We start from the raw sequence: 15,027 nt of genomic DNA, 5'->3' as shown, positions 1-15,027 counted from the left end.
TTCATTGTTTTTTTTTTTTTTTTTATTCAGTTAAAGGTGAAATTAGACTGAAAGACTGAAATGGTATTTCTTGTACAAAAAGAGATTATTGGAGTATGTTTTATAACTCTGAAAATAATTTTTTTTAGAGTGTAGCTGTCGTTTACTGAAAACAGTGCTTGACCGATATCTTTATATTGGATAATTATGTCCTGTGTTTATTGTCAGTTGTCTTTAACCATGTCGGTGATCTGTTTGTTTGCAGATCTTCGATGTGGGAGAGAACATGATGGTCCCAGATGAGTTTACCTCAGAGGAGCACATGACGGGGATGTGGTGGAGACATCTGGTCGCTGGTGGAGGAGCTGGAGCGGTTTCCCGAACCTGCACGGCTCCGCTCGACCGTCTTAAAGTCCTCATGCAGGTACAGCGATGCACACACCTTAGAATTACCTGCAAAACACCATAATCACGGCCCAAAGTCACTGCAGGGTGAATAGAACTACATTAGTGTTACAGCTTGTGTGTTTTTTGCTATATTAAAATAATAAAGCCATCTTTTTCTTGAGTTATTCATTTAATGGTGAAGGTTTTTACTAAATCCCAACCTCAACTTTCTCTGTAGACTGAAGGTTTTATTTACACAAGCATTTCCCTTTAATCGAAGTCCGAACTGGTTTCATAACCATATGGCTGCGGGGGTTAAATCTGAACAATTGTTTTTGTTACCCAAGAGTCATAATAGGAGGTCATCATTATCATAAATGTATGTTCCAGTGAAAAGATCTGGACTCTGTGAATAGTTATACAGTCCAGTCAGTCGACCAATCAGAATGCGAGGAGTCAAGCACACCCTCTGTGCTGCGCTCTGATTGGTCAGATACGAGATAGCGTTTGACGTTGTCACGGTCGAGCGATAGTGAAGATCTGTCATGTTTACGTCAGCTGTTATTCAAACGGACTTTGATAGTTCAGTGATTTGGGCCAAAACCTTTTACCTACATTTTTCTGAAATCTTCAACTTTGCTCTAGTTTTAATTTAATATGTCAAGTCTGAAATCATGAAAGTATGATATCATCTGTTAATATTGACACACTGTTCTGATAAGCCTATATTGTTGGCTCTTCTGCTTTAGGTGCATGGATCTCATGGAAACAACATGTGTATCATGAGTGGTCTCACCCAGATGATCAAGGAAGGAGGGATGCGTTCGTTATGGAGGGGCAACGGCATCAACGTCATCAAAATCGCACCCGAGACGGCCCTCAAATTCATGGCTTATGAGCAGGTAAGAGACCGGAGCTGATGCGCTTGTTTTGTCAGGGATACGATTTTCTGACCTGAGAAGCTTAATGAAGAAAAATTGCAGCGTGTTCAATGCAATTACAAAATTAAGCTTTATAGTTAATGTTTGAAAACAAAGAAACAGGTTTATTATTGTCAACTAAAACCATAAAAAATATTTATTACTTAAAATAAAATAAATAACTGAAAACTGAATAATTGAAATAAAGTATTTAAAAAAAACTAGCTGCCAAAGCATAGCAAAGTTGAAATGCTAAAATAATTTCAAATTAAATAAACTAAAACTTAATCAAACCTAAAAGAATAAACCCATTTAAAAAAAAAAAAAAAAAAAAAAGCTAAAACAAAAATGTTTTTACTAAAAAATTATAACTAAAAATATTATTTAGAAATGCAAACAAATAAAATCTAATTCAAAAATCTAAAAATAAAATGTAATTCAAAATATAAACTAAAACTATAATAGTATATCAATAATACTAAAATAGGATGGCAAGGAACGTGTCATAAATATTAGCAATTTACTGTTTTGTAAATTATTATACTCTTTGTTATTGCTATAATACAGTATCATTGCAATTGTAATTTACTTTTTATAGATTATAAAAAATATTCACTGTTGTTGTTATTATTATTATTATTATTATTGTATAGTCAAATTGAATTTGGAAAAACAGGTTTTCTATTTCTGTTCTTAGCTGATCACATGTGTGCTTTGTGTATAAGTGCCATTGATTAAATCAGTCACGTTTCTTTGTCAGATCAAACGGCTGATGGGAAGCAGTCGGGAAACTCTGGGGATCACCGAGCGCTTCGTAGCAGGTTCCCTGGCTGGAGTCATCGCCCAGAGCACCATCTACCCCATGGAGGTGCGTTTTACACCATTTTAGTGTTAGAACGACCTTAAACTGGGGAAAATCGGTCTTAAAGATTTTATTTAGTTGCTATTTCCATTGCTATCTCAGACATGGTTTTTGCCATGGAAATGAAGCTGGCCTGATGTTAAAAATCAAACCTCTCAATGCTCTTCTGTTCAGGTTCTGAAAACCCGTCTGGCGCTGAGAAAGACGGGCCAGTACAAGGGCATCTCAGACTGCGCCAAACAGATCCTGAAGGGCGAGGGGATGACTGCGTTCTACAAAGGCTACGTCCCCAACATGCTGGGCATCATCCCGTACGCTGGCATCGACCTGGCCATCTATGAGGTGAGCAGAGGAACACAAACTAAAGCAATCGCTGCTGCTGTCACTCACCAGCAGAAAGAGCTCATTTGATTTCCTCTTTTGCTCTTGATAGACGTTAAAGAACACTTGGCTCCAGCGCTATGGGACGGAGAGTGCGGATCCGGGTGTGTTTGTGCTGCTAGCCTGCGGTACGGTTTCCAGCACGTGCGGCCAACTCGCAAGCTACCCGCTAGCTCTCGTACGAACACGCATGCAGGCGCAAGGTGAGTTTCATGCTTTATAATAGGTGTAAATAATCTTATTTAATATATTCTATTTAATACAGTTTATCTAATATACATTTTATTTATATATTTAATTCATTTAATTTATTTAATGCATGTATTTTATTTAATATACATTTTATTCTATTATTTAATGTAACATTAATACATTTATTTAATATGTATATTTATATAATATTTAACATGCATTTTATTTAATTCCTTGTATATTAATACACTATTATATTTATATTTAATACATTTTTTGGCATTTTATTTAATATACTTTTTAATATTAATGCAGCTTATACATGTTTATTTATATAATATTTAATACATTTATTAATGCATGTGTAATTTAACATATATATTTAATATTCATTTTATTTATATTATTTAATACACTTTATTTTCTATTTTTTTATGCATATTTTAATTATATATTTAATTAAATGCATTTTAATTTATTGGTTTAATTGTATTTAAAGTTCAAGAAAATCCACCGTAAAAAAAAAAAACGACAACTTTTTTTTTTTTTTTTAAGTTCAATTAATGCACGACTTTTCCAAAGTTGATAAAATCATGTTCTTGATATTGACCAAAATAATTATGGTTTTACTATAATCAAGCAGCCCTAGTTTATGGTGCATTTTAATGCATGCATTTACTGAATATTGTTTTTTTATTTCTGCAGCTGCGGTTGAAGGCGCGTCTCAGGTCTCAATGACCGGACTCTTCAAGCAGATCATGAAGACCGAGGGCCCCACGGGTCTCTATCGGGGCCTGACCCCAAACTTCCTGAAGGTCATCCCGGCCGTCAGCATCAGCTACGTGGTGTACGAGCGCATCAAGACGACGTTAGGCGTGCAGTCAAGATGAGGCCGTGAATCTCGAGGCTTTGAGCCTTGCGGTATGGAGGCCATCTCATTCTGTGAATGTGAGCGAGGACGCTGCTAACGAACATCTCATTATTTATTTAGTGTTCTAGAACGGTAAAAAAAAGAAGTTCGGAAGCTGAAATCAGGGACCAATGTTTATTGTGTGTGTGTGTGTTTGGTCATATACATGTAAAGTGCCACTGCGAGGAGTCGTCGAGTGCTGTTATGATGCAATGCAATGCAATCGACACTACAAACTACTGTCAAATGCATTATTTCATGCTGATTGAAGTTGCATTGCCTGTTTCTTACTAAAGCTGCTCTATATTGACTAAAGTAATATATTTCTACATCTTTATAATAACCAGATATTTATGTATGTTGTGGCATCTGAGAGTTTAATGAATGTGTTGCACGGTCTCTGAGTTTCGGAAGCCGGTGTTTTTGTGTTTTTCAGTAGTTCGACTGCCGTCTAATTTAATCTTAATTGTGGTTATTGTAAATCGGCACACTGTTGTTCTTAGCTTTGCCTTAATATAATATCTGGTTGATTTGAAGACGAATGCACTTTAATTGCTTTAGTCAATTGTGAATGTAATACAATGCAATGACTGTAAACGTTGTCAGAGGGTGAGTGTTTTGTTACGGGGACCATTTGTTCGAGTAATAAATGCACATTATATGCTTTCTTGCAGTATTGGGGGTTTTGAATACACTAATTTCAACATATATAAATGCACAGATTTGTGTTTGTATCTGAAGGACTGGAAACCGCTTTAAGACGGATGTTCTCGGGAATGAAGGATTCAAGTTTGTCCGAGATTTTCATTGTAACCGCATTTATGTTTCAGAGTGGCTACATTTTTAGTTCATCATTTAAAAAAAATAATAATGTAATTTATTTTTTCAATAAAAACTTAATATTCATAGTATATTGTCTTTGGTTTTGCTTTTTAGAAATTCTTCCAAATGTTATATAATTTACATGTGTGTCACTAAAATGGTTTTTATTTAATATTAAAAATCACTCCATTAAATTTAACAAGTTGATGTGTATACTACAAGCATTTTGAAAAACATTCCAATTGTTTAATTTAAAATATTAAAAAATGTTATAAAAATATGCAACTAAAAACTATATAAAAATATACGTATTATGTGTGTGTGTGTTTATATATATATATATATATACATAGATGCTACACTTTAAAATCTGCTGATGCCTTTCTTACATAATCTGGTGAAATGGCTAATATTATATTTCACCATCTGACCTATTTACACAAGATTACGAGTTCAGTCCTAGTTCGATTTGACCTGGTCTCTGAACAGTTATGGATCATATCTCTGTAACTAAATTAAACTGCAGTGTGTATTTCATGCAGGCCTCTTTGTTCTGATCAGAGCTTGAACACACTGCCATCTGCAGGTCAAATCACTGCATCTACCCCCATCTTTCTCCAATTTTGAGCACGACACTGGCATTTTACTTTTTAAAATTTAATTTTATAATGTTTAATTTAATAAACATAAACCACGCAGTTCTAGAACAATTAATATCTAAAAGAATCGCATTTTGAAATCTGACATGGGAAGTGACTTTTATTTTGAAGTGTAATCTTACCAACCCGGAAATGTCAATAACAAGATCAAAGGCATAAAAACACATGACCAGCGATTTCATCTTAGAAATGAGCTTACACTGGTTTACTTTGTTAATGTATTTTATTATAAGAGTACACACAGAATAGTACTTGTATATTTAATAGTATAGCTATGTTTTAAGTGTTCTTAAATATAGGTTTTGTTTAAAAGTGTGTGTGTTTCCTCCAGTAAAATCTGTGCAGTCTTTCTTGTTTCTCTTTGTATGTGAACCAGCAACCGATGAGGGCCAAGCATTGTAAAATATGAGGCGTTTTGACCATCATTGTCCCTGGATGGACAGCTGTGTTGGTGAGAGGAATCTCAAGTGGTTCCTGCTGTACCTGTGTGTGCAGTCTGTTGCAGTATCTTTGGGTTTACAGGTGAGTCTGAACAGAACATGCATTTGATGTGTTTCTTTAAACTTCATATGTTATATGTTAGATGTTCTGTCTGAAATATTTTGCATTGCATAATGCAGTTTCACATATTATATGCATTATGCCAGGGGTTTTCAAATTGGGGTCTGGGGACCCCCGGGGGCCACAAAGAAAGTGCTAGGGGGTCCGTAGAAAATAAAAAGTGTGTAAAAAATAAAATAAAAATAAGATTAAACAAACTGACTGAACACATTTGATTAAACAGAAAAAAATTATTAAAATACATAGAATTTCATTCAAATAAATTACCAAATAAATATAATTAAAATAATAAAATTTGATTAAATAAACCAAATGTGATTAAAAATAAATACATAACAATTAAAATAAAATAATTTAAGTTTATTATTAAAATTTAATAAATAACAAATAAATTACAAATTTTATTACAAATTAATTAATACAATTTTATTTACAAAATAACTAAATACATCTGATAAAAATAAATAATTTGTAATAATAAATAAATACATTTGATTAAAATAAATAAATTCAATTTGACTTAAGAACATACATTACGTAAATACATCAATAATAAAAAATATGATAGAAGATGTGATTAAAATAAATAAAATGATTCAAATAACTAATAAACACATACATTTGGATTAAATTAAATCTGATTTAAATAAATAAATAACTAAATAAATGTGATTAAAAGAAATAACAAAAGATTACAATAAATAAAATTTGACTAAATTATTATTTATTTAAGTCATATTTTATTTAATGATCTATTTATGCATTTAACAGTGTTATAGTGTGTAGAACAAAAGTCATAATGTTAAGTAACAGAAACTAAATATTTTCAATATTTTCCCATATTTGCAATATTAATTTTTCACAGAAGTAATTAGTTCTTTATACATGAAATATATTTTATTTTAAAGTTTAGAATGGGGGTCCCTCTCACGAGGATGATCGTATCTGGGGGTCTGTGGCATCTAAAATATTGAAAAGCGCTGCAGTATATACTGTAAAGCATACAGTAAGCAATGCCTTAGCTTTATTGATCCCACAGGAGCAATTCATTAAGCTGATTTGCACTTTCCCATCATTACACGCTCGACTCTATCGATCAAGTTTAGATGTTTATCAGTCAACACCGAGATGCTGTGAAAAACTGATTATTCAGTCCATTTGGGTTCAGAATAAAGAGTTTTATAATGCACCAAATGCACTGTGAGTTAACCTGAAGCGTGCATGTTTAAGCATGTTCAGAGGAGTCATCTGCAACCTGTGGCACTGCGTCTGCGTCTGCGTCTGCGGGACGGTAGCATGGGAGAGGATCTACATCAGACACACCAGCAGGACTGTATGACTGCATTTCAACAAGGAAAAGTGTAGAGATCCGACCTCTGGGTGTTTTATTGAGCGTCTCGTTAGACCCAACATTGATGGTATTTTTACTAAAACTGATGTGGTGTGGTTATTTTCATCATTTGAGACCCTGGAGCACAAAAGCAGTCTTAAGTCGCTGGGGGATATTTGTAGCAATAGCCAATACATTGCATGGGTAAAAATGATCAATTTTTCTTTTATGCCAAAAATCATTAGGATATTAAGTAAAGATCATGTTCCATGAAGATATTTTGTAAATTTCCTACCGTAAATATATCAAAACTTCATTTTTGATTAGTAATATGCATTGCATTAAAGGCGATTTTCTCAATATTTTGATCATATTTTTGCACCCTCAGATATTTATTCAGCTTTCCAATGATGTATAACACTCAATTTAAAAAAAATTGACCCTTATGACTGGTTTTGTGCTCCAGGGTCACATTTTAAGTAGTAAACCTGCAGGGAACATGTACAGTATCTACTTGATAAATTAATTAGGCCATTAATCATCCTGTGCCACAGTTACTGGGTGTTTGGTATTAAGAGAAGGATGTTTTTGGTCTGTTTTCTACTCATTTGTTGCATATATCTGTTCACATAATGAGACACGGTTTGTATAGCTCACAAGAGTTTCAGTTAACCCTTGCTTTTGTATTGGTTTAAGTTAATTTTATATGTGACTAAATCAACTTTTGCACACAATGTTTATTGACTCTCTAATGAATGATTGTTATAAGCCAGAAAAAATGGTTCAATGAATGAACTCAATTCATCCTAAATGGTTTCTGATCTCCACTTTCAGTTTATTTATTCATATCTGTCTTGAAATGAACTGCAAACTTGGATTTGTGAGGTGAGCAAACTTCCAATTAGGCCTCAAGATGACTTTGAACGAGGCAAAACAAGTATTAAAAGGAGCTACAAATCCAGATATTTCCTATTTTTAATTCACCCCCTCAACAACTGTTTTCTCTTCTTTGAAGAACCAGGAAAACCTGGATATATGAGGTATCCTAAATTTAAAAGTATGATAACAGTAAATAATAATATTTGAAAACTCAGTAGGCATTTATACACACACACACACATTTTCTTCTAGCTATACTATACAAAAAATTTTTATTGGGGAGAAATTTTTAATTTATAAATAAATTTTACAAGAGTTTTTTTTCTTTATCCAGTAAAATTACCCCGGAATTTATTGTGTTATTGTTTATTTTTGCGTTAAAAACGTTCAGGCCTTCAAACGAAGGTCTTACGGGTTTGGAACGACATGAGGGTGAGTAATTAATGACGGAATTTTAATTTTGGGGTGAACTAACCCTTTAAATACTATTGATTAAACACAGGCCTGTGTGTTTACTTGCAGTGCTGTTTTGTCCAGAACCATTTTATCTACATTCAGATGACATGTTATGAGAGCTTCGTTGAAATCCCGCCCTTTTTGTAGCGGTTCCAAGCCCCGCCCCCACCGGCGCCGGCCAATCAGAGAGCGGGTCAGCGGCCCGACGTCGCGCTCGGCGGGTTGTTCTGGAAGGGGCGGAGCTCATTTTTCGAGCTCGTGCGGGGCGCGTTCTGTCCGAAAGAGCGCGTGAGAATCTGCGTTCGTTCCCTCGCGGTAAGTTTGTGTGCGGAGCAGCGCTCGTTTCTCTTCTTGTCCTATTACAAGTTTCCAGAAACCGAGCTCAAGGAGGACGATCTTCTACCTCAACGAGTTTAAAAACCACAGCGCTTGATTCTCACTGAAAACTCCTCTCGTCGTGATCAGTGAAATCATGTCTGCCTCAGCGGCTAAAGTCAGTAAAAAGGAACTGAACTCGAACCACGACGGAGGGGACGAGACCTCGGGTAAGCGGCCATTTTCACTTTCTCTTTTCTCTCAAGCGGGGTTTTAATCGCTATTATCGCTAGTTAATGAGCAGCGGCTCGAGTGTGACTCGTTTCTGTAGACTGTGGCGAGGTGCAGGGCTTGTGATTGGCCGCGGGTCTGGTTGGATGTTCTCGGAGGAACGGCGGCGGAGGCCATGTTTGATTTCTGGCCGTGAGCGAACTGAGCGCGCCACAAAGCCCCAGTAGCCCTGTTAGTACGCGCAGAAAATCCGTTGCATTTCAAAAATCAAAGCGCGGGAGTTTGTTTTATTCGAACCGCTAACGGATTTTTCGAAGGAACGCGTGCAGTTAAAGAGCGTGAAACGTGCGGAACGGAAGCGTCCGCCTGCTGCTTTGTTGTTGTGCTTTAGCTTTAGGCTAGCCGAGCCACGTCTCCGCCATGATGTAGCACGGGCTAATGGTTGTTTATGCACTTTACCGGGCGAACGATGGTGGAAATTATTGCTAAAGCGACTTTAAACGCGCATCAGCCGGTGGCTAAGCGTTCTTGGCGGAAGCAGGTGCAGCGCGATTCCGTTCACATTTAAACCACGCGGCATCAGCGCGGCTCCCTCCGAGTTAAATGCATCAAGGCTTTCACGTCACATAAAATTTACAGTTAATAATAATACTGATTATTCGAAGGAACTATGCATAGAATGTGATGTTTAAAAATCTTTAAATTCTACTTTAATCGTTGAAAAGCGCGTAAATTGGGAATAAAAGTATTTTAGCGTATGTTGCGCTAGTTTGTTGTTGTTTGGCGAGAGAAAAGCCATTACGTATTTGCAGTTATTGTTCTTTAACACTGTTTTATCGTTTAGAAAAAGAGCAGCAGGAAGCCATCGAGCACATCGATGAGGTACAGAATGAAATCGACAGGTATGTTGAACTTTATTAAATGAATTACCGCGGTCAATGCTGTGATGCTTGTGAATAGATATGAAATTGTTTGTTTCTGATCTTGTCCAGACTGAACGAGCAGGCAAGTGAGGAAATTCTCAAAGTTGAACAGAAATACAACAAACTTCGCCAGCCGTTCTTCCAGAAGAGGTCAGAACTCATTGCCAAAATCCCCAACTTTTGGGTCACAACATTTGTCAACCACCCACAAGGTAAGATCCTTCGCAAACTGTTATTGCACTATTTAATCATAATGTTCAATGAATGTTTTATTTAATATTATTTGATTATTTAGTCTCCGCTCTTCTTGGGGAGGAGGATGAGGAGGCGCTTCACTATCTGACCAGAGTAGAGGTGACGGAGTTTGAAGACATCAAATCTGGCTACAGAATAGATTTTGTAAGTGGTAAAAATGGATTTTCATGGCTTAGAGCGTTTATGTTTCCATAACTCACCCTCTCTTTTCCGTTGCCTTTTAGTATTTCGATGAAAACATGTATTTTGAGAACAAAGTCCTCTCCAAAGAAATCCACCTGAACGAAAGTGGAGACCCAACCTCGAAGTCAACAGAGATCAAATGGAAACCAGGAAAAGTATGTATGATGTTTATTATTAAAGAGTTCTTTACTCTGTGACTGGATTCTGTCATACAAGTTTGTAATGTTAATCTTTTCCTTCTTTCGCAGGACCTCACAAGTCGGTCCAGTCAGACACCGAGTAAAGCGGGCAAGAAGAGGCAACATGAAGACCCTGAGAGTTTCTTCACCTGGTTTACTGATCACTCTGATTCAGGGGCAGACGAGTTGGGCGAAGTCATTAAAGACGACATCTGGCCGAATCCTCTTCAGTACTACTTGGTGAGACTTGCATTCCTGTATGGAACAACATCCACATACAAATGGAAAGCTTTAAAAATGTTCAGATTTTAGCTCATGTAGACTTGGTCATAGCGGTAGGTTTGTATTATTTGGTCTTGGAAAGTTTCCATTCCAGTCATTTAAATGATGTGGTTGAACAATTCTTCCAGTTAATGCAGCTGAATGGAAGTTATGAGTCATTAATTTGCATTTCAAACCCCAACAGGTTCCAGACATGGAGGATGAAGAAGGAGAGGATGAGGAGGAAGACGAGGAAGGTCTGGATGATATTGATGAAGAGGGAGAAGATGATGGAGAGGAAGAGGAGGATGATGTATGTAACCCATTAATTTAAGGCTGTCATGCACTTTTTCTCATTTAAGAGTGCCAGAATTGCTTTTCTTTTTAATACATTTGTGACAACAGTTTGTTGTCCATCTCGTTTCCAATGAGTTCTTGAAATTCTAGAAAGTGTCAAGTTTTGTTCTTCACTAGTCAAATATTTTGTCGATCAAAAGTGCTTCTAAATTGAAAAATCACCCATTGTCTTTTTTTCTTTTTTTATTGCAGGATGATGATGGCGAGGATGACTGAAGCTGAAATAGAGGAATATTATCCACATTTCCCCAGTCCTGTTTCCAAATGGCTTCTTTGGCTTTTTTGTTGTTTTTTTGAAGAGCAAGATGCTTCTTTTTCCTGTTTTTTGGTTTTGAGCTCCATCTTTCCTCTATCCTAACCTTGCCATGTTCCCCGAACAGACTCCAAATAAACTTACTGCAAAATCTTGCCGACATGGCATCTACCATCTCAATTTTCCAAATGCGTTTCGAGCGAAAAAGCAAAACACTGTAGTTATCGGCCGCACGTCGTCTGGAGTAGACTTGCGAATAGTGTTTTTTGTTTGTTTTTTTTATTATAAATATATGTACAAATATGTATTTCTTCCTGTTAAAGTTTTGTGTGGTTAATTGAACAGAAGCCATGGTGTGCTGTGATCTGCTAGCTCTAGCGTTCTCCACCGTTTTGTTACTTTATTCTTGGTGTTTAAACCCTTCATGGTTTAATCAGCAGATAGACAACAGTAGTGAATCCCTGTTACCTCTTGTAACCATGTCTGTTCAGGAGGGCTGAGGAAAGAGGGTATGTGGGCACCATCATTGAGTCTTTGATTTTTATCTTGTCTTGTTTTACAGACATTCACCAGATTTGAAATGGATTACATTTTTGATAAAATAAAATATCAAGAAAAGGAGTCAAATCATGCTTGTAAATTTTTTCCTCACAGCCTCAACGAACTTGCAGTGGTACACTTAAAACTGTTCAGTTGGTTTCGTTCAAATAAAACGCCATGTTTGGGATTCATCCAGTTACAAAGAAAATTTGAAAGTCAATGGGAAGCCATATTTTACCCTTGGGTCAAGTCAAGAACAAAGCCAGGCATTCTAGTCATGTTAAATATTCCCCATAAAAATAGCTTTATTAAATGGCATGAAGTGTGGTTTGGCTAATCGTCAACTTCTAAAAGATTTTGGTGTCATCAGCAGTGTGGATGCAAAGTGTTCCTGCAGAAGTCTGTCAATTATGAGTGCCACAAATGTCTGGTCCGAACCTTCAAACTCTTCTCGGGTCACTGTCATGGGCCAATCACTGGGCTGAAACGCCCAACCTAAATCAAAGAAAACAGAAATATTATACTACTTTGACATTTTGGGTTAAAGGAATAGTTCACCCTAAAATAAAAAAATTGACTTGAGAATGTCCACTCCCTCAAACCATCCAAGATGTAGAAGTTTCTCTATCAGATTTGGAGAAATGTAGCATCACATCACTTGCTCACCAATGGATGCTCTGCAGTGAATGGGTGCCGTCAGAATGAGAGTCCAAACAGCTGATAAAAACATCACAATAATCCACACCCCTCCAGTCCATCAGTTAACATCTTCTGAAGCCTAAAGCCGCGTGTTTGTAAGAAACTAATCCATCAGGATGTTTTTAACTTGAAATAGTTATATTCATAATATTGCTTACTCCAATGAAAAAGCCATCTCATCTGAATCAGGAGAGAAATCAGCACAGATCAGGCATCATTTACAAGCCAAATCAGTTTTATTGATAGATTGGTGGGGTGGGGATTATTGTGATGTTTTTATCAGCTGTTTGGACTCTCATTCTGACGGCACCCATTCACTGCAGAGCATCCATTGGTGAGCAAGTGATGCAATGCTACATTTCTCCAAATCTGATGAAGAAACAAAACTCCACTACATTTTAGACGGCCTGATGACGAGGACACTGTCAGCAAATTTTCCTTTTTGGGAGAACTATTCCGTCAAATGTACTTGAACGGAAGAGGAAAGTTGTGTTTCTTTTTTTTTTGCACTTCACTTCAGTAGTCCGGCAGCATGAAATACATTGCATGAAAGTTGCATGTAATCTCAATGTAAGCTCATAAAACAATAAATAGTGTGTGTATATATTAAGTACTTCAAAATTGTATAAAAGTTTCATATAGTATAACAATATGTATTTACATTTATGTTTTTGGCAGATGCTTTTATTACATGCAGAGATGCAAACAGGTCAGGATCGCGGAATTTCTTTTAAAGATATTACATGCTCATTTGTAGTTACTTTAAGGTATATATATATATATATATATATATACACACACACACACCTAAAATCCCCCCCCCACATCTCATAGGTGACCTATTTTGATCTAAAAAAACTGAGTTGTTACTGAAAGGTGAGGATTTGCATCTATGTACATAAATAAAATCTATTAATTCTTTATTTTAACCTAGGATGAACTCATCACCTTCATGTTGCTATCGCCATGCTCTACTTGCTTACTTATACTATGTATATACAGTCAGTGTCTACAATATTTTTAATGTATTTCATATGAGTAAATACCGAACCCTCTAAACACCCACCTAGGTGTGTTTTGCACCGCGGGCAGGCGGCGACGGTCCACGCGTGCCCCGGGTACCAGGTGAAGTGAGAGTCCGCCGGCCAGTGCTTCAGCACATCTGCGCGCTTAAAAGTCACGACTTCAAACTGGAAGCCCTGCGGATTCTCGAAGAGCTGAACGGAGACACGCTTCCCTCCGATCGCCGTGTGGTTCCGGTGCGACAGTGCCAGGCGGCTGGGAACGAACCTCAGGCCCGCGTCCTCCGCCACCTCGTGTCCGCAGGAGCGGCACAGCAGCAGCCCAGAACAGCCCAGAGCGAACCGAACCCAGCCGCACCACAGCGCCACGACACACAGCGCCGCGGGAAACTTCATCAGAAGCATCCTGAGAGGAAACAACACTTCCCGCCACTGACAGATGAAGCTGCGACAAAAGAACAAGTGCTTCTAGTTTAAAACTCGCTCACTGGAATCATAAAACGGTTGTTTAAAATCGAATTCAACTACATCTAAGTGCTTACAGCTGAAACAACACAAACTACTATTGCTTTGGAGCGTCACTGCGCAATCACTAAATGACAGCGCCCCCTAAAGGCGGGAAGTATTAGTTTATTAAATACGTATGTTGCGACCACAAAACCAGTCATAAGAGTCCTTTTTTTTAAGTTTTTTTTTTAGATTTGTACGTCTGAAAGCTGAATAAATAAGCTTTCCATTGATGTATGGTTTGTTAGGATAGGATAATAGTTGTTCGAGATACATCTGGAATCTGAATCTAAATCTGGAATCTGAGGGTGCAAAAAAAATCAAAATATTGAGAAAATCATCTTTAAAGTTGTTCAAATGAAGTTCTTAGCCATGCATATTACTAATCAAAAAGAAGTTTTGATGTATTTACAGTAGGACATTTACAAAATATCTTCATGGAACATGATCTTTACTTAATATCCTAATGATTTTTGGCATAAAAGAAAATGGATAATTTTGACCCATACAATGTATTGTTAGTTATTGCTACAAATATACCCCAGCGACTTAAGACTGCTTTTGTGCTCCAGGGTCACATATGTGAGATTTTTGGGTCGTTTCTTTTTAGGCGACCGTGTTATTTTAGTTTTTGTTAATATTTTGAATATGTTATGCGTTCATGTTAATTTTAGTTAAAGTTTTTGTAATTGTCTTGTGTTTTTGTAATTTTTATTAGTTTTTGTTTTTAAATATCTTTATATATATTTTTTTTTTTTTCAGTTTTAGTTTAGTACATCCAGTTAAAATAAATGAAAATTATAAATGTTGCAATGGAAACTAGCTAAAAGTTTTTTTCATATATATATATTTGATTATTGACATTTATTTTAAGTAACGAAAATGTCTTTTTTTTAGGGTTATAGTTTTAGTCAACTACAACTCGTTTTTTTTTTAATATTTATAGTTTTTTTTCCAGTTTTAG

General features: G+C 36.3%; 2 protein-coding genes across 3 annotated transcripts in view; both read left to right on the top strand.

Moving 5' to 3' along the window:
* slc25a25a (solute carrier family 25 member 25a) overlaps positions 1-4,487 on the top strand; it is an 8,753-nt gene extending 4,266 nt beyond the window's left edge. The window contains exons 5-10 of the mRNA XM_016570828.1: positions 245-403; positions 1,116-1,268; positions 2,047-2,154; positions 2,323-2,490; positions 2,582-2,732; positions 3,427-4,487. Of these exons, the coding sequence (XP_016426314.1) occupies positions 245-403; positions 1,116-1,268; positions 2,047-2,154; positions 2,323-2,490; positions 2,582-2,732; positions 3,427-3,611 (924 nt within the window). The 3' untranslated portion in view covers positions 3,612-4,487. The remainder of the gene's footprint in view (positions 1-244; positions 404-1,115; positions 1,269-2,046; positions 2,155-2,322; positions 2,491-2,581; positions 2,733-3,426) is intronic.
* Positions 4,488-8,583: 4,096 nt separating this feature from the next.
* LOC107754404 (protein SET-like) lies at positions 8,584-11,916 on the top strand. Of its 2 annotated transcripts, none has more exons than XM_016570825.1 (8): positions 8,584-8,883; positions 9,729-9,786; positions 9,877-10,019; positions 10,103-10,206; positions 10,287-10,400; positions 10,494-10,664; positions 10,891-10,998; positions 11,235-11,916. In XM_016570825.1, exons 1-8 carry the CDS (start codon positions 8,811-8,813, stop codon positions 11,256-11,258), a joined length of 795 nt encoding a protein of 264 aa, XP_016426311.1. In that variant the 5' UTR covers positions 8,584-8,810; the 3' UTR covers positions 11,259-11,916. The 2 variants fall into 2 exon arrangements, with proteins under 2 accessions (XP_016426311.1, XP_016426313.1); XM_016570827.1 differs by having other exon boundaries at positions 10,891-11,002.
* The last annotated feature ends 3,111 nt before the right edge of the window (positions 11,917-15,027 follow it).

Source organism: Sinocyclocheilus rhinocerous, unplaced genomic scaffold (assembly GCF_001515625.1).
Source record: "Sinocyclocheilus rhinocerous isolate Xijiao unplaced genomic scaffold, SAMN03320098_v1.1 scaffold1223, whole genome shotgun sequence".
NCBI classification, from domain to species: Eukaryota; Metazoa; Chordata; class Actinopteri; order Cypriniformes; family Cyprinidae; genus Sinocyclocheilus; species Sinocyclocheilus rhinocerous.
Note: the sequence above shows the minus strand (reverse complement) of the source record. Positions and strands in the feature narration are given on the sequence as shown.